The 24,436-nt window shown below is 38.2% G+C and overlaps 1 protein-coding gene and 1 pseudogene across 5 annotated transcripts in view; both read right to left on the bottom strand.

Annotated features, from left to right (window-relative positions):
- SLF2 (SMC5-SMC6 complex localization factor 2) overlaps window positions 1-23,065 on the bottom strand; it is a 42,409-nt gene extending 19,344 nt beyond the window's left edge. The window contains exons 1-10 of one of the 5 annotated variants that reach the window (XM_065923139.1): window positions 22,812-23,065; window positions 20,211-20,254; window positions 18,983-19,707; window positions 17,836-17,893; window positions 12,351-13,339; window positions 11,299-11,369; window positions 8,378-8,500; window positions 7,340-7,507; window positions 6,395-6,497; window positions 376-451 (exon numbers count right to left, since the gene is read on the bottom strand). In XM_065923139.1, coding sequence (XP_065779211.1) covers window positions 376-451; window positions 6,395-6,497; window positions 7,340-7,507; window positions 8,378-8,500; window positions 11,299-11,369; window positions 12,351-13,339; window positions 17,836-17,893; window positions 18,983-19,707; window positions 20,211-20,254; window positions 22,812-22,951 — 2,497 coding nt within the window. In that variant the 5' untranslated portion in view covers window positions 22,952-23,065. Of the gene's footprint in view, window positions 1-375; window positions 452-6,394; window positions 6,498-7,339; window positions 7,508-8,377; window positions 8,501-11,298; window positions 11,370-12,350; window positions 13,340-17,835; window positions 17,894-18,982; window positions 19,708-20,210; window positions 20,255-22,017 lie in introns of those variants that run through there. The other 4 variants (XM_065923140.1, XR_010661552.1, XR_010661553.1 and 1 more) reach the window with 4 other exon arrangements.
- Window positions 461-4,036, bottom strand: LOC136160060 (ganglioside GM2 activator-like; annotated as a pseudogene).
- Window positions 23,066-24,436: the final 1,371 nt, after the last annotated feature.

Here is a 24,436-nt window from a genome sequence, read left to right as displayed (position 1 = left end):
AACTGTCATACTCTTACAGTGGATACTTTCAAACTTCTCAGGCATAATCAGTACAATACTATTGCTCACCAAAAAGCCATCAAAGTTAATTGGCTAATTAAATAATAAACTATTTCTCTTTACCCAGCACAGTAGGCCATGACTTGGTAAAAATTAGGTAATGGCTGCCACTTGTAAGATCTTATACCCCTTTTCTCAATGCAACTAGAATGCACTCTCTTTATTAGAGTTTCATTTTATTATTAAAGACTTTATATTAAAAATAATTTTTTATTCTATATTTCCAAATATCCTAACGTTCAGTAATATGAAAGAGATCATGTAGAAAGCAACCAAAAATTCACGCTACTAATCACAGTAAATTTATATACTCACCATTTCTTATTGTTATTTCCATTAATGTACTTAGAATCTGCATAGATACAATACAGTCTGTATGAACGGACATCATCTGTTCAAAGCAGATAAAGCGTATTGAGAGAGAAGAAAGAACAAAGAGGGTCAGAGAGATTAACATACTCCACCCAACATAATATATGAGTTGGAATTTAAACACATATCTGATTCATAAGTCAGAGCCCTTTCCATTCTAACACGCTGCTTTTTCTTTTTTTACAACTTTTACTTATAATTAGACAAATATAATATTTAAAATGATCAAAAGTACATTTCTAGTTCATATCATACCATGAAACCGAAAGAACATAAAGGAGAAGGCTACTAAGCTGATTGTCACATCACGGGCAAAAATCAAATCACGAACTAGTAAAAAACATTCTATAAATATACAAATTAGTATGTCAATGTGAATTTTTAAAAGCTACTCAGTATGATTAATAATCAAAGAAATGCAAAAAAAAAAAAGACATATCATTAGTTGACTTCAGGATTGGTAAAAATCAGGAGTTGTGATAATTAATACTCAGTGTTCACAAGAGTACTAGGAAAGAGGTAGTATGCCCAATATGAGTGTGATTTGGTAAAAACTGTAAAGGCTATTTGGTAATGTTTATGCAAAGTCATTGTCCTTATACTTTGATCTACTCAGGCTTTTTTATGTACAAAAATTAACATACGGAAGCATATAATTAGTGTAATTTCTACAAGACAACTTTTGGGAATAAAATCTCAAGTTTAACAGACATTAAAAAACCCAAAACATATCGAAAGTTATTTTATTTTTTTCTTAGCAAGTCAAAAAGATTTATTACCATTCCAGGCTTCGTGTGAGCCCCGAACCTGAGGCTGGTCATAGGAGGACAGGATGATGAACAAACCCAGGCACCTGATATAACTCCACCTCTCATCATGGATCCCTGCTCCACAGAATGGCTGCTGGTGGGGCCACCTCTTCAGGCTCTGACTCCCTCACCCTGACAACACTCTGGGCCAGGGCAAGAGGCCCTGAGCTCCTAGCTCTGAGGCCACCTCACTCCCCCAGCATCAGAGGAGCCTGCAGGCTCAGGCACTATGGATTTGGCCCCACAGAAGGAGAAACAGTGCTGGAGTTGTCTCAAGGTTAAAAGGACAAGGCATGCGTGTTCTTACATCCAAGGCCATGAACTGGCCTCGCATGAGCCAGATTTCCCTACTGACAAGTCTGTTTGGCCCCTTCTGCCTGTGCAGTGTTTAAAAAAAAAATTCACTGTCAATATTTAAAAATGGATTTCATATAAAAGTCTGGATTTCTGGCCTCTTGAGGGGAAAAATGTTGAGAATATTTGGTAGTGCTGGGCCCACAGTCTCCTGTGGAACTCACTGGCAATAACTGGACAGCAACTGACCCTACAGACTGGAAGTGCCCTTTCCAGCTCAGCCCAGCCTCCACATCCCTGATTAGAGCCCCAGCCCGAGATGGGGCAGCAGCTGCCTTAGATTAGTGCTGTTATACAAAGGCAAGATATGCCTGGAAACAACATGCTTCTTGTGGCCCTCATCACTCACGGATGCACCACGCTTTGCCCTGAAAGCACCTGAATTTGCAGACTATCTTAAATACACAGAGCATTCTCAGTTGTTCTTCCACAAGCCCTGCCTCTCCAGGATACACTATACCCCACTGTTAACTGGGCAAGTCTAGAAAAAGAACACTAAATTATAGAAGTTAACAGAGGAACAGATTTAGATCACCTCCTTCAGACCCTTCCTTGTAAGAGGGAGTGGGAGTAAAATGAAAACTGTTAGTACTTTCACTCTGCTTTTAGGTCAGTGACATAAAAAATCAATGAGAAAAATCATAAAGGTACTTCAGGAAACCAAGATTGGGTCTGAACGTGGGGGTCATAAAACATGTTAGCCTCCTTAGAAAATGAGTTAAGCTCTTAGAAAGCCATGGGAGTGAGGCTGAAAGTGCAGCAGCCACCCCAGTAGGTGTCCTGGGCTGTCAACAACCACCAGGCTCATCCTCCCTTAGGTCAGGGCTGCTGGCCCACAGTTAAAAACTCTGTAGGTGGTATAAGATGACTTTCAGCGGGGGAACATCAACATTGTAGAAAAGGGCTTGAGGAAGGACAGAGAGTAGAATCTGGCCTTGACCAACGTAAGACAGAGGAAGAGGATGCCTTCCTCACCCTCTTCATTCTGCAGTGGCAGGTGCCACCTTATTTGCCTTTAAGAGAGGCAGAGATATTGACACAAGCCAGTCGCTTCCCGCTGTTGCTCAGGATGGTCTGCAGGCAGTAGTTCCCCGTGCTGAGCCAGCTGGGCAACTCCAGGTCGGGCAGCATGAAGTCAGACTTGGGCAGTGAGTAGGCACCTTCTTTGAAGGGACAGTGACAGGGAAGCCCATAGGTGTGCAGTGGTTCCGGGCAGTGTTCCTCAATGGGAATTAACATTTCAAGCATATTACAGAAGTTGTCACAGGTGCAGCTACCAACGTTGTCCACACATGGGATTTTGACCCAGAAGCCAGCTATGTGCCTCTCCACAGTTAATTCCACCTTCAGAGGATCACTGAGGACAGCACTGGTCTTGGCCTCAGCAGTGATGGTCAAGTTCCCCGGAATGGCAATGGGGTCAGGTTCCAGAGTCAGGCTGTTGATCACCCCAGGGTCCTTCCCTGCATCGCAGTTATCCAGGAAAAGCTACCCTGCCGGTTCTGGAGAATGCGTGCAGGAAGGGCTGGGCCAGCAAGAAGCAAGCCCAGAGAGAACAGGAAGGGAGCCTGCAACAGTGGGCTCATCGTAAAGGGTGGGTCCTCGCCTGGTTAACTGCAGGTTCATGGAGGCAACGACTCTGTTAAATACCTGCCCGTATTGGTTATCTCAAAAGTTATTTTAAAGTGGTTTTGTAGAGGACACATATCATGCTTCTATTTTGTTTTGGAACCACAGATTATATTAAATTTAAATCTAAAATGTAAGAATGAATAGCCTAAACTCTGGTTTCAGTCAGGCATATAACTTGTGTCATTTCAAAATCAACCTATGTGAAAAGAAGTCTCTGCTATGATGTTTGAGTCATTACACTCTGCCAACAGGGGCAGAATCATTCAAAGGCCTCCTGGTTACAGGACAAGTTCTAGATAAACAACCTTTTTGTAGGGGGTGATGAACTTTAAGGTGGGTAATACAGTGAAAGTGAAAGCTCTCAGTTGTGTCCGACTCTTTGCGATCCCTTGGAATTCTCCAGGCCAGAATATAGGAGTGGGTAGCCATTCCCTTTTCCAGGGGATCTTCCCAACCCAGGTCTCCCACATTGCAGGCGGATTCTTTACCAGATGAGCCACCAGGAAAGTCTGGTGGCAATATAGAACTTGGAGATAAATAAGAAGAGATATATATGTAAAAAACAATCTAATGTCTGTCAATTGAGATTGGGTTAAATAAATCAATCATGATATAGCACTACAAAGGAATACTTATAAAGCGATTAATAAGAATAATAACATGTCTGTATCAAGATGAAAATAACTCAATAATTTATAGTTATCTGAAAAAAAAAACTTATAAAACAGCCCATATTCTGTTCACATTGTCTTTCTGGTCAACTACACTTAGACACATGATAAGATCATGAAGAGGCAAACATTTCAATTACTTTAACAGTCCAATTTCAAACTATTAGGATTATAGGATTAAAATGAATTCTGAAAAAAAAAAAAGAAAAAAAATGAATTCTGACATATTTTCTGGAAAAAAAAAAAAATATATATATATGTTTCTAAGTCTCTCCATCATGAAAAACAGACTTGGAATTGAAAAGAAGAAATGAGACAAAGTGTCTTACATGGAAAAAAGCACAAATGATTATTAGTTTGCTTTTCAAAGAATAAATATGAAAAAAAGTATAAAAAACTGCTTACATGAAGGTATGTTTGTATGTCATTATTAGGGTTTTAAAGGCTGTAATGATGGGTCCACATCAACATGATGAAAACACAGATGAATGCAAAGTCTTACTTGTAAGTTTAAGAAAAAATATATTACACAGAGAATAATGGAATCCTGGCCTGACAACAAATGAGGTTCTGAATTGTTATAAATATCTGGGGGCGGGGGTTGATGGGTAGAGTCTTGCTGGAAGCTGCTGGCAATAAAGATCTTATATGGAGCACTTGTTCATTATTGGGGAGAACAAAGAACAATTTAGGAGTGAAAGTGACAAGCTAAAGGTCATTCAGAAGGATGACCGGTAAAGGGACTTGAGAATGTTTAGTGTGGGAAGTGATGAGTCATGATAGTTGTTTAAAATAACTGAAGGACTGTTAGATGAGGTATATTGTGGGGAGCTATAGAAAAGATAATTAGTACTAGATAAAAAATATTTGGAGGTAAATTTTGATTTAATTAGGATTGTTTAAAAAACAAAAAAAAAAATCACTGGAATCCAAGAAGTGAGCAACTCACCACAGGAAGCAAATGTTCCTGCCCCATAGTCTGTCCCACCTGTTATTCTCTCTGCCTAGAATGCTCTTCTCTCATTTATCATTTGACATATCTATTAATATAAATGTACAGACATTTACGGTCTTTCTCCTCTATACTAGAACAAGGGTTTCAAGAAATCAGAAAGGTTTTTTATTACTGCTCTCTCCAGTACCTGGCACAGCTGGCACTCAAATATGCCAGCTATATGAAAAATGAATGAGAAACTATACTGGAGTATCTAGTTCTTGCCAAATATGAGATTTTTTGAAATGCAATCTTAAAAGTCCAAAATAGAAACTGCATGTTTCCCTTACTTCTCGCTTCATACATATAGCAGTTCTCTGATACCACCGATATTTATAAAGTTACCATGTGGATATCACAAAATTAAGGTAATTATTTAAGTGGATTTAAAAGTTAAATATGGAACTTCCCCGGTGGTGTAGTGGATAAGAATCCACCTAACAATGCAGGAGACAAGGGTCTGATCCCTGGTCCAGGAAGACCCCACTCACTGTGGAGTAACTGAGCCTGTGCATCACAACTACTGAGCCTGTGCTCCAGACCCTGAGACCCACAAATACTGAAGCCTGTGCACCCTAGAGCCTGTGCCCCTCAAAAAGAGAAGCCCTCGAACTTCAAGAGTAGCCCCCACTCACCACAACTAGAGAAAGCCCACACAGCAACAAAGAACCAGTGCAGCCAAAAATAAAATAAATTTAAAAGTTAAATATGAACAGGGGAGAGAAATACTCAGTTGGATTTGCACCTCCCCAAATATGAATGGGGGGAATATTAGCATACAATTCAAATCCTAACAATGTATGGAGCTGCTGGCACAAAAATAGGGGGAAAAAGGAGAAAAACTCCAGGTACATAAGCATTAGAAGACCTTTTCTAAAGTGAACTACAATAGTGATTTACCAGTGTGATGAAATGTCTTAGGCACAACTAGTAGTACTGCCTATCCTGCACACGGTCTACATTGGCATTTCTTTGGCAAACCTTTTCCTTAAATTTGTATTTGTTTATTGGCTGCACTGGGTCTTCATTGCTGCATGCAGGACTTTCTCTAGTTGTGGCGAGCAAGGGCTACTCTTTGTTGTGGTGCTTGGATTTCGCTGGCTTCTCTTGTTGCAGAGCACAGGCTCTAGGAACTTGGGCTTCAGTATTTGCACCACACCTGGGCTCAGCAGCTGAGGCATGCAGGCTCTATGGCATGTGGGCTTCAGCAGTTGTGGCACAAGGGTTTAGCTGCTCTGCAGCATGTGCAATCTTCCCAGACCAGGGATCGGAACCCGTGTCCCCTGCACTGGCAAGTGGATTCTTATACACTGTACCACCCGGGAAGTTCTGGTAACCTCTTTATATCAGTCTTTTTGCTTAATTTTAACCCACTAAAATCATGGGTTTGATACACTGAATTTTTTTTTCTTTAGCAATATGCAAATAAGATTATATTTTAAAGGTTTACTTTTGACTGAAAAGTATAGCAAGAGATGATGTCTCAAAAACATTTCTCTTACCCGAAATAGCCACTTCAACACAGGTACAGGACACTGGACATAGTGATAAGCCGAGGTAAGGAAGCCTTGTGTTGTCAAAAAAATTTGATCTGTTTTTCCTGATCTGAAAAAATACAGTGAAATCAATATGACTGCTATATTCATGGCAAGAAACTTGAACCACCACATCTGACATCAGGGAAATGAACAAGCAAACCATTGCAGTCCGTGGAGGTGGACTCTGCCCTAATGTCGATAGGTTACTCATTAAAAAATTCAATCAATGGCCTCACACTGAACCAACCTGTTGGCCTGGCTCCAGATTTATCTGGTGGATGAATCTACATTAGCTGGCAGTGTTAAAGACCCTATCAAGTCTCAGAACACTGTCTGCTTTTGTCAGCCTGGGTTTGTACTTCCAAAAAGTTCAGCACCAGAATTAGTGCTCTCTCTCTTTGGGTCTGAACAACCATGCAACGAGAGAAATTAGACTAGTCTGGGTATTGTGGTAGGGACTGTCAGTTGCCTCTTCTGACATCTGTTCATGTCCTTCCTCTTGGGAATGGGGTTTTTAGCTGGGCATACTGACTGCCTGAAATAAAAATCACTCCCAGGCTTCCTTGCCTCTAGGTATGGCCATGTTGACCAAGTTCTACCCAACTAACCCTAAGTTAAAGTGTTGTGTGGGGCTTCTGGGAATTTAAGTGTAAAGGCTGAAGCTCCAGTAGTGCCTGAAGCAACCAAGTGCTAAAGATGGTGAAGAAGAAACACTATACTTCTCGTGTAAGCTCTTGTTATTACACTGCTTCCTGTAATTAAATAATAAACACAAAGAGCAACAGTAATAAGATGACTAAGAAACGGGGTAAGTCATAATAGAAATTAACCTTTCAGAAGAAGTCCATCAAGTCAGTAATCTTTTAATTCTTATATAGGAAAAAGTAAAATGTCTATTTGCCTACTTACTTAAGAATAAGTTTTTCTACAGCACTTTGTCCGATAAAACCAGAGTCTCTCAAATCCAAAGTATACTGACTGAAAATTTTTCCAGAATTAAGGAAATTAAATATTTCTTCTCCTGGATGATGATCAGGAATAGCATCGATTGTAATTGAAAATTTCTTTAGAAATTCTCTGGGAAAAAAGAAAAAAAAATAAAAGAAGTAGTTATTGAGTACTGAACAGTTATACTGCATATAGTTTTGTATTTAAAAACTGGGTGCAAAAAACCCTTCTCTTAGGACCACTATTAACCCTAGATTAGAAGGAGAACGTGAGAACACATGTTCTGCCACTCCCACCTTTTGCTAGTAGTTAATAGTGCAAAGTCACTAAATGTGTCTGTGCGAAAGGAAAAACTAGGAAGACAAAGAAATGTAACTTAACCTTAACATTTGCCTTTCAAGTCCACCCCAGATGGATTAAGAACCCACCATATATTATTCATAAAGTAAACCACCACCTATGGTCCATTTATTTTATGAAAAACAAAATTTTAAATGTATTTTTAATAGAGTGTATTTATGAAAAACACTACCTGAGTGCTTTTTCCTCTGAATGACTTATTTATCTAGTTTTATTGAGGTATAAAAAACATACAGCATGGTATAAATTTAAAATATACAGCATAAAGATGTGACTTACATACATCTTGAAATGATTAAGTTTAGTGAACATCCACCATCTTTGCTACAACATACAACAGTGTTCACCTTATTTCTCACGTTGTACATTACATCCCTAGTACTTATTTATCTTGTAATTGGAAGTTTGTACCTTGTGATCACCTTCATCCAATCCCTCCCTCCTCTGAACCCTCTGCCTCTGGTAATCACAAATCTGATCTTTTTCTGTGGTTTGTTTTGAAATAAAACTGACCTACAACACTGCTACTTCCTGTTACACAACATAGTGACTTTGTACTTCTATACATTTCAAAATGATCACCATGACAAGTCTAGTCATACACCAACATTTCTAGCTGTTTACTAATTCCCCACATACCTGTGCTCTTCTAAGAGGCCATCTTCATCATCAGTACTGTCGTGATCACCAATTCTGATTGGGGATTTAATGCCTCGGCCCTGCCTGATGTCTTCCTGTAGTTGCTTTTGCAGTTCATCTAGCCTGAGAATCAAAAGAATGTTATAATAAATGGCTTAACCTAAAAATAAAAAATCTTTAGTTTATGTCTAAAAGCAGTACCTACAAAAACTCATTAACAGACTTGACTATTTCTTTATGGCTAGGACTTTAACAGGGCTTCCTGGATGGCTCAGTGGGTAAAGAAGCCGCTTGCCAACGCAGGAGACACAACAGACCAGTGTTCAATCCTGGGTCAAGAAGATTCCCTGTAGAAGGAAATGGCAACCCGGGTAGTCCAGTATTCTTGCCTGGGAAATTCCATGGACCAAGGAGCCTGATGGGCTACCAGTCCATGGGGTCAAAAAGAGTTGGACACGACTAAGCACGCACCCACACAGGATTTCAGCAATGATGTCCAAATCATTTAGAGAAAGGAGAAGAAAAAAATCACAAAGAAGGAAAACTACTGACTTGATTACCCCTTCTAGTTTTAAATGCTCCTTTGACTTCCAGTTAACTAGGCTTTCAGGAAGCAGTAGTCTTTACCATTGTCACTGTCATGATCACAACACTCAACACTTAGCAGCTACTATGACACTGTCCTAAGGACTTTATTAACTCAACCCTCACAACAACCCCAGGAAGTAGTTTATTATTATCCATTTCATACAACAAGGAAACAGATATAGAAAAGCTAACTTGCTCAAGCTCACAATGTAAAGGAGCTGGGATTCAACCAGAGAGGCCAGTTCTGGAGTCCTTGCCAAGATTAAGTTAATTTAACCAAGGTCCTTATTCCTAGCTCCAGCCCCACAGTACATGAGAAAACGCACCGCTTTATCACTACAGGAGAATCATTAGATCAAACCAGAATCTCTCCCCTTGGTCTGTGAATGTTCAATTTTAAATGAGAAACTTCAGATTTGACCTCAGAAATCACATGAAATCATGAAACTTTAAAAGAATTTTATAGTAGACAGGAATTCCCTGGTGGTCCAGTGGCTACAAATCCATGCTTCCACTGCAGGAGGGACCAATTCAACTGCTGGTTGGGCAATTAAGATCCTACATGCTGTGCAATGCACACCACTCCTTCATCAAAAGACTTTTACAGTAGAGACAAATTTATTTCTCTGTTAAACTCAGAAAGGGGAATAGTACTTACTTACTAATTGTAATTCCTATACTTAGGTACTTGGAGACACATATATACCAACTTCAGGCCAGTTGAGGTTTTAGTGAGGTTCTCTGAGTTATTTTTAAGGACAGTCTTTGAATTAATAATGAATATTAATTTTTCCCTCTAATAAGCAAAAGCAGTTTGCAACTAGTTACATAAATTTCATAGGGTTATTATAATTTTCAAACTTTTTGATTTCTATATATGTGTGGGTGGTGGTGGCTATCAGTCATAATTCTAAACTTCTTTCTCAAAGGAGTAACTTGATGTGAAAACGTCATGTCTAGTTATACTGGTTTCAAAACTTGGACTAGGTGGGCATACAAACATTTAACAAGTATGAAGGTGCTGCTTCATACTTGTTAGAGGATGGCTATCATTAAAAAAATCAGAAAAACCAAGTGTTGGTGAGTATGTGGGAAAACTGAAACCTATGTGCACTACTGGCAGGAATACAAAATGGTACAGCCACTATGGATGACAGCATAGCAATTCCTCAAAAAGTTATTCATAGAATTACCAAATGATCCAGAAATTCCACTTCTAGATACATATGCAAAAGAACTTAAAGTGGGGACTTCACAAGAGAATTTGTCCACCCATGTTGATAGCAGAAAAATTTACAGTAGCCAAAAAATAGAAGCATCCCAAGTGTGTCAATCAACAGATAAATGGATAAACACAATGAGGTATATATATACAATGGAATATTATTCAGCTTTAAAAAGGAAGGAAATTCTGACACATGCTACAACATGGATGAACCTTGAAGACCTTACACTAAATAAAACAAGCCAGTCATAAAAGGACAAATACTGTATGATCCCATTTACATGAGGTACCTAGAACAGTCAACTTCATAGTAAAAGAAAGAGTTGTAGCTGCCAGGAGCTAGAGGCAAGGAGAGACTAGGGAGTTACTGTTTAATGGGTATAAAATTTCAGTTAAGGAAAATGGAGGGAAAAAAAAAGTTCTGGAGATGGATGGTGGTGATGGTTGCACAACAATGCAAATGAGTGCTAGGTAACGCTTGTGAAGTATTTAAAAATAATTGAAATGGTCAATTTTATGTGTTATACTTTTGGACACATACACACACACACACACACACACACTACAAAAAAATCTTTTCTACCCATGCTTTTGATCAAGAAGTTTAGCTACCAGATACACACACACACACACACACACTACAAAAAAATCTTTTCTACCCATGCTTTTGATCAAGAATTTTAGCTACCAGATACACACACACACACACACACAAAATACAAAAAAATCTTTTCTACCCATGCTTTTGATCAAGAATTTTAGCTACCAGATACACACACACACACACACACACACACACACACACACACACAAAATACAAAAAAATCTTTTCTACCCATGCTTTTGATCAAGAATTTTAGCTACCAGATACTAGCTCTGGTAAGCAGAAAGGAATTCATACTACTAATTGATGCAGTATACCATAAAAACCATGATCTTCTGATACAGCCTGTAAACAAGAACACCTTATTTTTAACACAAATGACTTGTGAAACTCATAGCACTAGCACAAAATACCTAATTTCTCTTTTTTTTAAAAAGGTAAGTTAAAAGTCAGTCATACAAACAGTACATTAAATTTAGCAAGACAGTCATGATGCTAACCTACCTGTGTGTGTCTTCCATCTCCTTCACTAGACGCTCTAAAGTATTTGTGTAAGTCCCACTATGAGCATGTTCCTAAAATAAGAAGAAAATTTAGGAATACTTCATAACATATCTTAGCAGAAGAACTGGGATGCTTTAAGTTACTCAGAAACTAAAAATTATTTATTTTCCAATAACCTGGGCCAGGAGGATATATATATATTTTAAAATTATTTTCACCATCATGCTTTAAATTGAGAATTTTGTAGTGCAGGCAATTTGATTTTACCATCTATTAGGAAAAGGCACTACTTATAAAAACCCTGCTAGTCTTAGGAACTGACTGCCAACACCCAAGGGCTCCATGGCTACCCTGTCTTTACTTTTAAATTCTACTTTACTGGAATTAAACTACTAATTTTTAGGTGTTACTATGAAACAGTAACACCCTCCCCACCAAACTTTACACACATATGAAAATTTAATTCAGTTTATTCCCAAGATAGAATGAAGCACTTCATAAATAAAATTGCACACCACAATTAACAACATTTCTACACTCTACCTTCATTTACAGCAGTGGTCTCCAAAGCAGGGGGTGTGCAAGGTGATCCATTGGGGTGCAGGAAGAAAATAATAGAACTTCTATTTATATGGAACTTCTATAGAAACTCCAGTAGAACTTACTCTATAGTAACTTCTATATAACTTCTATAGAAAAATATTTTTTCTTCTTCCTTTCAAGTTGTTTTTTTCATATACTTTAGAAAGTACATAGTAGTATAGTAGTACATGTATATAATCTATAAGTATACATATATATTGGGATACATGCTCTAAATTTGTTTTACTAATAAAAGTATGTCTGATCAAAGAAGTTTGGAGACCACTGATTTACAGTTATAAAGCTAAAAATGTGGGAAACCCATTCACCAAAAAAGAACTATACTGCTTTCAGTCTGAGTTGTAACAAACACTGAATTTTAAAGTAAATTCTAACAAATCTATCGCTCTTTCACTAGTCAATCCATTTTTCTCTCTTCAAGTAAAGATAGATGTCGTAGAACTACTTACTGTATAGTCTGATGACTGAGATCTAAGCCCTTTAGAAAGAGCCGGAGGCTTTCCTGTAGCTGTAGGAGTCTGATTGAAGTTCAAAGCCATTATTTCTTCCAGTGATTTTAATGTTTCCTCTTCCTCATCACTCTCTAGGTTATAACCTAAACTTTCTTCATCACTATCAAAATCACCCCTTAGTTTCCTTTTCAGTGCACTGCTACCTGCATTAGAATTTCCTGAACTCTCTTTATCTGAAGGGGCTTTATCTGAAGGTGCTGGTGGGCTTGGAATACATGGCACAACTTCCAAAGCAGCTGGGGGAGACTTTGTAGGAGTGCCATATTCTGAACGTAAAGATCCCCCAGAAATTTTCCCTGAAGATATGTTAGAATCAGCCTTATTAGTCTTTGCTTTGTGTTCCTTGTGTGTGGAGGACTCTGTAGAATGCCCAGAACATTCTTTAGGTGAAGAACGCTCTTTATCTTTTTTAGGAACTGGAAGAGTGCAATTTTTAGCATTTAATGGAACCCGAGAGGAACCAGCACTTGGAACATGAGAAAGCAAAGGTAGAAGTTTTGTCTCCTGTGATGACATAGAGCTAGCAGTTTTATTTTTCTGAAGGTTGCTAGCTTTTTTAACTGCAGACTTTTCCTGAGGTAAAGATAAGTGGGGTTTCGGTATCTTAGTCTCTTTGGTACTTGCCACACGGATTTGGTCACTACTCCTGGAAGAATGGTGCCCAGAATTTGTTGGTGTCAAGTCTGCAGAGGAGCAATCAGCTTCTTCATTTGGGTCCTTGGATATATCTTCCAAGCGCAACACATCACCAGGTGTCTTCAGTGCAATATGTCTTATAAATTTTTCTTTCTGATGTGGTCCATCAGGACGCTTCTCAAGGAACGACTCTTTTGCTTTTGGCATTATAGATTCTCTTGTGCTTTTCAGATCTGAGTCCACAGAGTTCCTTTTTCTTTTGTCAGGGAATTTATTCTGCTTAGAGCCTGCTAAAATTTAATTTTTGCCAGATTAGTGAAAGTATACTTCTCTATCTTAATTAGTTTATTCAAAGAGTGTCTAGAACACCCTGACAAAGTATTTAAATTCTAAAAGCTTAGGCTGAGATTATCACATATGGAATGAGGAAAAACAGTTACTATTGTATTTTATTATATTCCATATCACATATGGAATGAGGAAAAAGTTAATAATGTATTTATTTCTTTGACATACTCATGTCAAAGCCAATGACAAATGCTCATTTTCACTCAAAAGCTATTAAAAGTTTATTACCTAAATAGAATTAAAGGTGTTACTTGCCAAAACACTAAAAAGCTGTGTATCTGTATCAAGGAAAGGTAAGTTCTCAATTAAAAAATTCCTGTATTTCCCCCTACTATTTTATTCTTCCCCATTTATCTTTCTAATCCTAAGCTGTGTTATGGGTTGAACTGTAGCTCCCAAAATAATATGCTGAAGTGTTAACTCCCAGAACCTCAGATTGTGACCTGAATTAGAAACAGGGTTTTTATAGGGGCAATCAAATTAAAATGATGTCATTAGGGTGAGTCCTAATCCAATATAACAGGTGTCCTTATAAAAAGGGGAAATTTGGACATGGAGAAAGACATGCAGAGGGAAGATAATATGAAGACACATACAAAGAAGATGCCATATGACTGGAGTGATGCACCTGCAAATCAAGGAATGCCAAGAATTGTAGATAAACACAAGAAGCTGGAAGAAGTAAGGAAGAATTCTTCCCCTAGAGTTATTGAGAGCACGGCCCTGCTGATAACCTTAGTTGGAGAATTCTAGCTTCGAGAATCATGAGACAATAAATTTTTGTCAAAGCCATCTAGTTTTAGATACTTTGTATGGCAGCTCTAGGAAACTAATACAACTTGACTCTGTTAGGAACTCCATCCAGAAGCACTTTAATTTTAAACACCACATATACATGAATTAACCAGTTTTTTTTTAAATTTCTGTTTAAAAACGTGATGTTTCATTAATTCACTCTGAAAAATTCACTATTTATATAATTAGTATTCTCAAAATCAAATTTCCTTAAACCAAGTTTCTACACATGGACAGATGTCCCCACATCTCAAGTTGGCCATCAGAATAACTACAAGCCATACTGAGGCTTCAGCAGGAGTGCCTGACTGACCACATACGCTTTGTTTGGATATCGAGTGAACACAATTATGTACCAAATTTAACTTGACAAACTTTCTATGGCCTGTCCCATGTACATCTTATTTAAAATATCCCCCCTGGAAATCACTCTCTTGTTTAATATTTCCAGAGCTCTAGTTGTTTAGGCAGCGTGTGGTTTCTCAAGAGGCCAGAGCGGCATTATGAGCTGATTTTTATTACCAGGTTACCCAGAACCAGATTGGAGGGTCTGCTTCCTGCTGCCGCTCTGCAGCCTGGACCTGTGGACCCTGGTTGTAAAGAGTAAATTGTACTTTAGAAAACCAGTGTCACCTTTTTTTCACCTTTTAGTTTTATATTATTTGTGTCATACATTTCCTATAATGGAAGTGTTAATTTTACTGTACTTTTTGGTACCTTTCGGGAATCTAATGTATTGTAAGGTATTTTACACGTGTCCTGATTTTGCCACGACCTGGATATTGAAGCTATCCAAGCTTTTGAAATAAAAATTTAAACTCCCCCCCAAAAACAAACAAACAAAAAAAAAAAAACAAAAAAAAACTCAAGAGTTAAGCAATTATTTGGATAAGCTTATCAATACACAGTCTGGAAAATCAATACATAAGAATGAAAAATTAATTAATAATCAAATGTTCTGGGACTTCCTTGGCAGTCCAAGCGGTTAATAATCTGCCTGCCAATGCAGGGGACGTGTTTGATCCCTGGTCTGGGAAGATTCCACATGCTGTGGAGTAACTAAGTCTGTGTGCCACAACTACTGAGCCCAGCTGCCACACCTGCTGCCCCTGTGCCCTAGAGCCTGTGTTCCACAAAATGAGAAGCCCAAGCACCGTAGCTGAAGAGTAGCCGTCACTCGCTGCCTACTAGAGAAGAGCCTGTGCACAGCACTGAAGACCTAGTGCAGCCATAAATTAACAAATTTATATAAAACAAACCAACCAACCAACCCAGGGGAACTTCCCTGGTAGTCCAGTGGCTAAGACTAGGCTCCCACTGCAGGTGGCCTGGGTTCAATCCCTGGTCAGGGAACTAGATCCCAACTGCTACAACTTAGACTGGTACAGCTAATAAATTAAAACAAAAACAAACTCAATGCCCAAGAGCTCCTGTCTGCATTCTTCTACAGGTATTTCCTATTAGCTGATAAATCATTCCATGCGCTCAGTTTTCTGGGGTTAAATATCTTAAAATGACAGGGATCCCTCATAGGGCAGGATGACAAATCAAATAACCAAGAAAAGAGAAGACTTGGAAAAGACAAGTCTTCATGATTCTTTTTGCGTTTCCTGTATAATCTTTAGGTTGAATGAATGCTTTACAACATTTCAAATACCTATTAATATAGAAAATACTCAGATAAGACAAGGACTGAATTTGTAAAAAGAAAAAATCCAAATGCTCAATAGAAGATTGGCTATTACTAAATAATATAATAGAATAAATTACGGAGGGATTAAGTTGATCCTCAGAATTTAACCCTAGGACAGGGCTCTGCAAGATCAATAAGCTAAATGCCTATCCTACCAACATTTCTGAAGTCCCTGAACTTGTATGTGATTAATGAATGTGTAATTATGTATATCATCACAACTATTAAGTGTAACAACAATAATATAAATATAGCATAACATCTGGATTAATATCTACTCACTATGTAGGGAATACTCACATGTGATGTAAAGAACCAACTCATTGGAAAAGACCCTAATGCTGGGAAAGACTGAGAGCAGGAGGAGAAGGGAGTTACATGGGATGGTTGCATGGCATCATTAACTCAATGGACAAGAGTTTGAGCAAACTCTGGGAGATAGTGAAAAACAAGGAAGCCTGGTGTGCTGCAGTCCATGGAGTTGGAAAGAATTGGACACGATTTAGTGACTGAACAACCACAAATTCACTACCAGATAAACATGCTTCATGTTATCTAGAAAAAAAAAATCCCCTTATTCTCTTTATAGTCTATTGATATTCAATTGTTAAGTATAAGTGTATACTAAATTATACCATAATTATTAATGGGGATTATGAAAATAAGAATCTAAGTGAAAGCAATCATTTTAAACTTGCCTCTGAAAATAGAAAGAACCTTTTTCAAGCGGTTTTCAAGAAGAGCAGTATATGGGATTATATAAAAGGAAACCACTTCAGTCACCACTTGTGAAATCTGCAAACCCATGAACTGAAGAGAACTACTATCCTAGTCATTATCAGAGAAAAAAATGCTGAACAGCCTTTTTGGCAACATCATCACCAGTGACCCCTTATACTAATAGAGCTAGTGTAAAGATATCTTGTTTTTCCCTTCAACAATTATGTTAATACAGTGAGTACACAAGCAATCTCACGGCTGAGAACTTATTGTTCTTCTACTGTAATGTTAAAATCCACTACAATGTCATCACTAAAACCAAAATTGTTGTAAAAATTAAAACAAACAACACAGATCACTTGGTCAAAATGCAATACACTTCTAGAATGTACAGAAAGCAGAGTTCTACATGAAACCAGAAGAAGAATGAGTCAAAATTGTCTCTTTGTACCTGTTTTTTCATCTCTAAAAGCACGGATGTGAATCAAATGATGATTCACAAAGCACACAGTAAGTGCTCAGTAAATGTTGGCTATTATCAGTACATTCAATGTATCTTGCTGATTGTGGAAATCTGTAAAGCCTGATTTTCAAAGTGTGCAGTCAGAGCAGAAAAAAACGATATACCAGATTATTATTAACAGCGGGCATTTTTGGGGGCCTTTCTTTTTCTATGTTATAAACTTTTGTGGTGGCTGAATTTCACATGGTTTTATCTTCTAGTTAAAAAGAATACTTTAAGAACTACTGAATTAACAGTAGCTGTTTGTTATGTATTTTATCAACAGATACTGAAAGTATAAACGAGTATCATGTAGGTGTCCTTGAATTTGATAATAAAAAGGGGTCTTTATATTTGAAATATTAAGAAACATTGTCTTGAACCATAAGTTTCACACTTAAACAAAGCATCTGCAATAAAGACCTCAGTCTGTAATTCAAGAATGTAAGATTATGCTTCTTAATGTAGCCAAAGATTCAGAACACTGAATTCCAATATGAGAAACACATTGAAAGGAACTGTTGAAGAAGGCAGAGAAGAGTCAAGACAAACTACTGTTTATACATACTGAATTCAAGAACTATTCCTTCTTAATATAACTTTCCCAAACTTTAACCTGAGACACCCAATTTACCTCTAGGAAGGAAACTGTACATTTAAACAAAGTAAAAACCAGTGCCATTAAGACGCAAATTTATTTAGAATTTTCAAATTTATTTTGATTCTACCTGAAGCAGGTCCCCATGAATCAGAAGAGGATCTTTTTCTTGAGAGATGTCCGTTTTCCTATTAGCAAAATTAGAAAATATTAATTAGGAGTTGAGAGCAGTCAAGAATATGAACTTTTCTTCATTATATTTAAGCAAAGATTTCTAGACTGAATAAAGCAAGCATCAAATTTGGAGATAAATCCAAACTTCTACAGCAAAATACTTTAAACAATATGTAAAAATGTCAGTTTTCATAATGTAAATTTAGTAATTTTTATTAACAGCTCAAGATTAAAACTAGAGCACTGTACTATTTATTTTAATAAAGAAATAGCCTAATATTTGCCAATCAAACAGGTACAACTCCCTCTTCAATACTTCTGTTTAGGTACTAATGCACCACCAAACATTGAAATCTTATGAAAATGAACCAAACATTACTACCTCTATTGATCATTTGCAAATCTCACTGGTAAAGGCACCAAAGTCCTTGCAAATAAACCCATGAGTTTACAAATATATTTCCAGCTATTCACTCTTATAAAGTCATAGTTTGGTTTATTTTTGGTCCATCTGGTTTTAAAACTACAGCATCTTATATTAACATAGCACTTTGTTATCTCATCTTCCTTTAGTTGCTCAATACGTAGAGAAGTTCTTTGAAACAGGTACACTTAACAACTTGACTTTCCAGGGGAGAGGGACAGTTTTTACGCTAATCTAAATTTGGTCAATTCTCAAAAGAGAAAACTGATGAGCTTAAGATGTATTTGGATAGTTTTCTAAGATGCCATCATTTTGTAGGTTTTCCAGGGCCCATACTTAATTATTTAAGACATACATAACATAAACCAGTGATTCTCAAACTTCAGGGCAGCCTAATTTAAAAATAACTGTACTCACCTTAAAAAAAAAAAAGAATGCTTATTTTCCTGATTAAGGAACATCTTTGTTCCTGGTCTGAAAAAATTAAGGGCAGAAAACACTGCTTTACGTCAGCCATCAGAAATGTTTTGATGGACAGTTGGAGGAAACTTAATGAAACTAGCTTCTGTATCAGTATTTCCCTAACAAAAGGCACCATATTGTTATCAAACATTTTTATATTTAGTATTCTAAATATGATAAAACAGTAGCAAGCAAATTTAGCATTTATTGCACATACCAGGTTTGAAAGATTACTGTTTCCAGGTGTGACATCATTCTGTTTACTCAGTTCCTGCCTTGGTTTGCATTTTCTTTCTATACTAGAAGATTTTAAGGAAAGATTGCTTGCTTCTGAGAAAGAATTTTCTGAGTTGATTCTCTGCTCCATTTGCTCCCTTCTCAATCTCTTTAGTTCTCTTTCTCTGCAGTAAGAAGCTAGAGATAACTGGAACTTAGCTCCCAGTGGGCTTTCTCCTGGGTGGTGCCTGGATAGGCTGCTCCTGCTGCTAAGACTTCGGGAGCTGTTCTTGAAGATGTCAGCTTCTGTCACCGTGGCCTGCTTCTTAGAATCTGCACTGATCCTGCCTCGATTGCCATCATTCTTCTCCCTGCTATTTTCATGAATGAAATGTGACTTCCTTCCCTCTGAAGACTGATGTTTTTTCTTGGTCTCTTTTGACAAGAGATATGAAGGAGGAACGTATTTTGTAACTGCCTTTGAATATTTGGTGTCCAGTGACACACAAGGCTGACGTGACTCATGTACACCATGGTCTCTATGGTGCTTTTTAACACCTTTTATGAATGCCTCTAAGACGGGGCTCTTTTCTGATGGCACTCTTTTGGGTTTAGAACTTTTTGGTGAGGATAGTTTCCTTTCAAACTGCTCTGTCCCACTGATGGACAATCCACTTTCTCCATATTTGATGTTCGATTTTTGTGGAGAATCCAACATACGTCTATCTGAATAGCCAATTAAAACAAATGCACATTGTATGTTATTAAAAATAGCACAAACTATTACACTTGTATAAATATTATAAATTAACACTTAAAATATTAAGCTATCACAAATGTTTTCAAATTTATATTTAAATAATGATACACATTTTATGGGGGGGAGAAATTCAGACATGATTTTAAAGCCTTACTTTCATAAAGCTCTCTTTCACCACATCATGTTCTCCATGGTTCTATTTATGAAGTTACTTTAACCCAGAATCAAAATAGTATACTTAATGAACATTATTGACGTCAATCTTTTAAATGTAAAAAAGCATAACAGCAGAGAGTTTCTTCATGATTTTAGAACTTGTTTATCTTTGTAAACAACACTGTATCTTCTTTATATTTTCAATTTTGAACATCATGCTTAATCAAATTAGTAAGTTTATAGTAGATTTAAAAATCGACTCCATCTCCCTCCCAAAAAGATCCCACAAAAAATGCATGAACAGTTTACATACCTTGTTTTGAAGCTGGTTTGAAGAAATCTATAATTGACTGTTTCCTGAAAATAAAAGCATAACTAATATGGAATCACACTGGCAAATATTAAAACTTCAATAATTCAGATTAAGTTGAGAATACTACTAGACTTACAGATTAGAGGCTTAATTTCACTATCTGGCTTAATCATGTTCTGACAATACTACTTTGCCAAGCTGATTATAAAAAAATTTTTTTAAATATAGTTCCTGTAGGAGTAAATTTATAAAAGCAAAATTGAAGTTTATATACTTTTTAGTACAAAAATGATAAGACTGGAGTGTGGATCTAAGGAATTGGTAGACAGCTTTTTAGCACTGAAAGGCTTGCTGTTATGTGGAAGAATAGAAGAATCTGAAGGGATCTGATCCTACTCCTTGATATCTCCAGTGACAGGTACAAAATTTGTTCTAGATATGTTTGCTGAATGAATAATGGAGATTATAAAAACCGATTAAAACTTGAGCAGACTCTTAAGAAGAGTAGATGGTAGAATGGCAAATATGGGTGATTTTGCTGGTTTGGAGAGGCAGCTAAAGAGTGTGCTGAGCAGAAGGCAGAAAAAGTTCTAACCTTATACTATATTCTTTATACACTACAGTGGGATGTTAATCTAAATAATAGCCAAAATTGGAACGAGGAGTGTTTCAAAGTCTTAATTTACTAAGAATTCTTAAGATATTTACAAAATCAACGTGCTGCCGGGGGAAAAAACAAAACAGAGAAAAAGACATTAAGGAGTAAAGGATGACAAAAACCAAACTTTTAATTTTTAAGGATTTCTGCACTCTACAATGAACACAAAGTGAAGTAGGACCATATCACCAGAATTTTGTACTCTGATTTGTTCATATATTTAGTTTCCAACTGCACAGAGCGGTGTTATTACTAAGTAGAGCAAAAAAATCACCTTTCTGGCAAATTTTGCTAAAATTTCTTCGTTTTAGCTGAAAGAAAATAAGCAGTAGACAAGTTCCCCTAAACATTTATCCACTATGAGGTTGGACTGCTCAGAGAAAACTTGAACAATGTAAGTCCCTGAAGTTTATGCTGCTTTTACATCTTGCACTCTTTACTAGCCACATCAGAATGGCAATGCCCATCTTTAAGGGTTTACTGACAGTCTACAATGTTTGTTTGAGATATTAATAGAAAAGCTAAGCAGCCTTGAAATGAATGTTAATGGAGCATCTATGCATTTTTTTCTTCATGAAATAAATTACATCAGAGTAAAGAAATACTACAGGTTTTGCAAAGGGGAGAAGGATAATGCCTTGCTATTGGTTGAGTACAGGGAGGTGAGAAAGAGCTAAAAAGCAGCTAATTAACTTAAAACAAGATAATACTGAATGTTTTTACATTAATTACTAAAAGTAACACTGTATCTCTTCCTTATTAAGTATTACATCTTTTTGTTCATTACACCTGGGAGAAAAATGGCTTTGGGTATAACACAAGAAACCTGTAAAATAACCATGAATGTAACTTTCCAGAAGTAACAATCCCCTAAATTCAAATGCACAGAAAGGACCATTATTTATTTATAACTAAACAAAATTGTTTATAACAGCACACAAACCCTTATCTGAAACTTCTTTGGGAACCAATGCGTTTTAGAATTCTGAATTTATTGAATTTTAGAAAGGCGGTAACCTGGATGCATTATGGAAAGCCCCCAGTGAGGTCTGAGATTGCACTCTGTAAGCAAATAGGTAAATGTTTTTCCATCAAAACTTAGACTCTCATTTAAAGGGAAGAAGACCAATTATAGCCTTCCTCTAGTTCTGATCAGGTTTGGTTGCCAAGTTAAATGTGGTGCCAAACTTACTGGAAACTTACGGTTTTCCTAAGTTTCTGGCTTTCAGAATTAAGATAAGGGGTTGTGGACCTGTACCACAATATCAGAAGATAAATATACTGTTAAACTAACATTACAAGTTTTCAAACTTAAAAAAGACAGTACCAAGTTCGAAGAGAATTTAAACATGTTTTATTGTCAGAGAATGTCATTTGATGAAACTCTCCATCTTTTTACATAGCTCCAACAAAATCTTTACAAGAAAACCTGGCCTCTTGGAGAGAAAACAACACATTCCTAATCTGCATGTTCTTTAAATTAAGACTTATCGTGTATACTGGACTTGAAAGCAATTCGTGGAAGTGTTTTCCTCATCACATCTTACATAATTTCACCCACAACATAGAAAATGCTTATACCATTCAACCACTAGGATCAGGAGAACTGACAATGCAGAGAAAACCACTTAAGTATGCATTTACCAGTTAGGGCCCAGAGTCCAGCTAAAATAAAAGACAAAAATCACGTTCTACCTAAGGCGGGTGGTTCGAAGCCATCCAGGCTGTGGTCACTATACCGAGAACACCGTCTCAACTACAGAAAAGGAGACTCGAGCTCCCAGCAGTCCCCGCGTGGAGGCGGGGCAGGGGTTTGCCAGGCCCCGGACGCGGAGGCCTGAGCTCGCGGAGGATGGCGGGAACTGGAAAAGCGACCGTCCGCAGTCCTCCCTCATACCCTTGCCCCCGCGACCCGGCCCCTTCTCAAGCCCTCTGCACGGTACCTGTCCCCAGGACTCTCTGTTTTCTTTCCCGCGGCAGCAGGGACGGTACTACCGGGTCTCAGATGGCAGCGCGGGGGCGACGACCCCGGGGCTGGGGATGAGGGGAAACCTGGCCTAGCGGGCATGCAGCGCCTTGTCATGTCGGCGCCGCTGGCGACGGCGGCATGAGCTGTAGCTGGAGAAGTTGGATGCGTGGTTGCCGTCTTGCTGCTGGGACTCGGGGATGCTGTCGGAGCAGAGGTGGGCGGCACCCCCTTCCCTCTTCATGGCGGTTCTCTCTCTTCGGAAGTGACTCCGGTGCGAGCGGGAAGGAACCTGAGGACCCACAGGGGGCGGGTCTTACTTGAAGCGGCGCGTTCTTATTGGCCGGCACGGGGGTCATTCCAGTAGTGGTGCAATAGAAAGCCGTAGCCTCTCAAGAGAAGGCAGGGTTTCTGGGGAGGGGGGTGGGGAGGAGAGAAGGAACACTGTTCCCCCCGTCACGTGCACGGAGTGGGGGTGGGGCGCCTCGGCGTTCGGGCCGCGTCCGCCTCGGCGGGCACGCGGGGGCCGGAAGACGCGGGCTGCCAAGGGCGCTGCGGTAGCTGGCCATACCCGTCTTGAGGAGGGCGAGGGGCAAGATTTGCTGAAGCAAACCCGAGCCCAGCAGTTTCCCTCAATGAAGATGGCCAATAGTTGCTCTTCTTGTGTCACACAATTGTGCCTCAGAAATCCCCAGCTGTTCATTACATCGTTCTCTTAACATCTTAGGCCGAAGTGCCCTGATGCTGTCACCATTTCCTCGGTAGTCGGCACAACGCAATGTGAAGACTTGTTCATTGTGTGAGGGTTCTTGTTGAGTGCTGGAGTGCCTCCTCTCTCTCTTTTTATAAGAAGGAAAAAACCTCATTGAAATAAAGACTTTTAATTACACAAACGCATTTTGTTTCTCAGTTGCTGTGATGAGTTATCCATAAAGTCTCTGCAGCCAGATTCCTTGGAGATTTTTGAAAGGAACATAAGGTCAGCTTTTAGTCACTCATGTTAAGTGTGGACGCATAGATTAGTGAAAAGTGCCAGCAGTCTCCAATTCTTTGTAAAACGTTTGTGCTTTGGAGGCTGATAGCTAGGGTTTTCCCTACAAACTGAGAGGCGGGTCTGAGTAGCTCTGAGCTTCAGTTTCCACATCTATAAAATGGGCATTCTACTTTTCTGGGTAATTCCTTATAAAAATGATAAGCCATGCAAAGTGCACAGCTCAGAGACTCTCATGTAGTAAGTACTGTGTGAATTAATGTTCCCTTGCCATTGTTCTTTAAACAGACTCTTTAACTTAATATAAAATCTTCCAGAGATGGGTCTGATATTGTTATAATAACTATTAACCAAAATATCAGTCTTAATGATGTTCAAGCCATAACTGTTATGCCTGTTCAATCAGTTGGATGGAACAAAATCTTAAATGACACTGAAGAAGTTAGACAGGTCTTTCAAGTTTATTGTACTGAGATTTAACGGCTTCTGTAGCTAAGCATACCTGACTGGCCTGAAGTTCACCTCCTTCCCTCACCTGTTAGCCCTCAGGAGAAAGAATTAATGAATAAAGTGGCTAACAGGGAGGGCAAAGTGGAGGGTAGAAAGTAAAC

The sequence above is a fragment of the Muntiacus reevesi genome, chromosome 2 (genome assembly GCF_963930625.1).
Source record: "Muntiacus reevesi chromosome 2, mMunRee1.1, whole genome shotgun sequence".
NCBI classification, from domain to species: Eukaryota; Metazoa; Chordata; class Mammalia; order Artiodactyla; family Cervidae; genus Muntiacus; species Muntiacus reevesi.
This window is presented reverse-complemented; position numbering and strand designations above follow the sequence as displayed.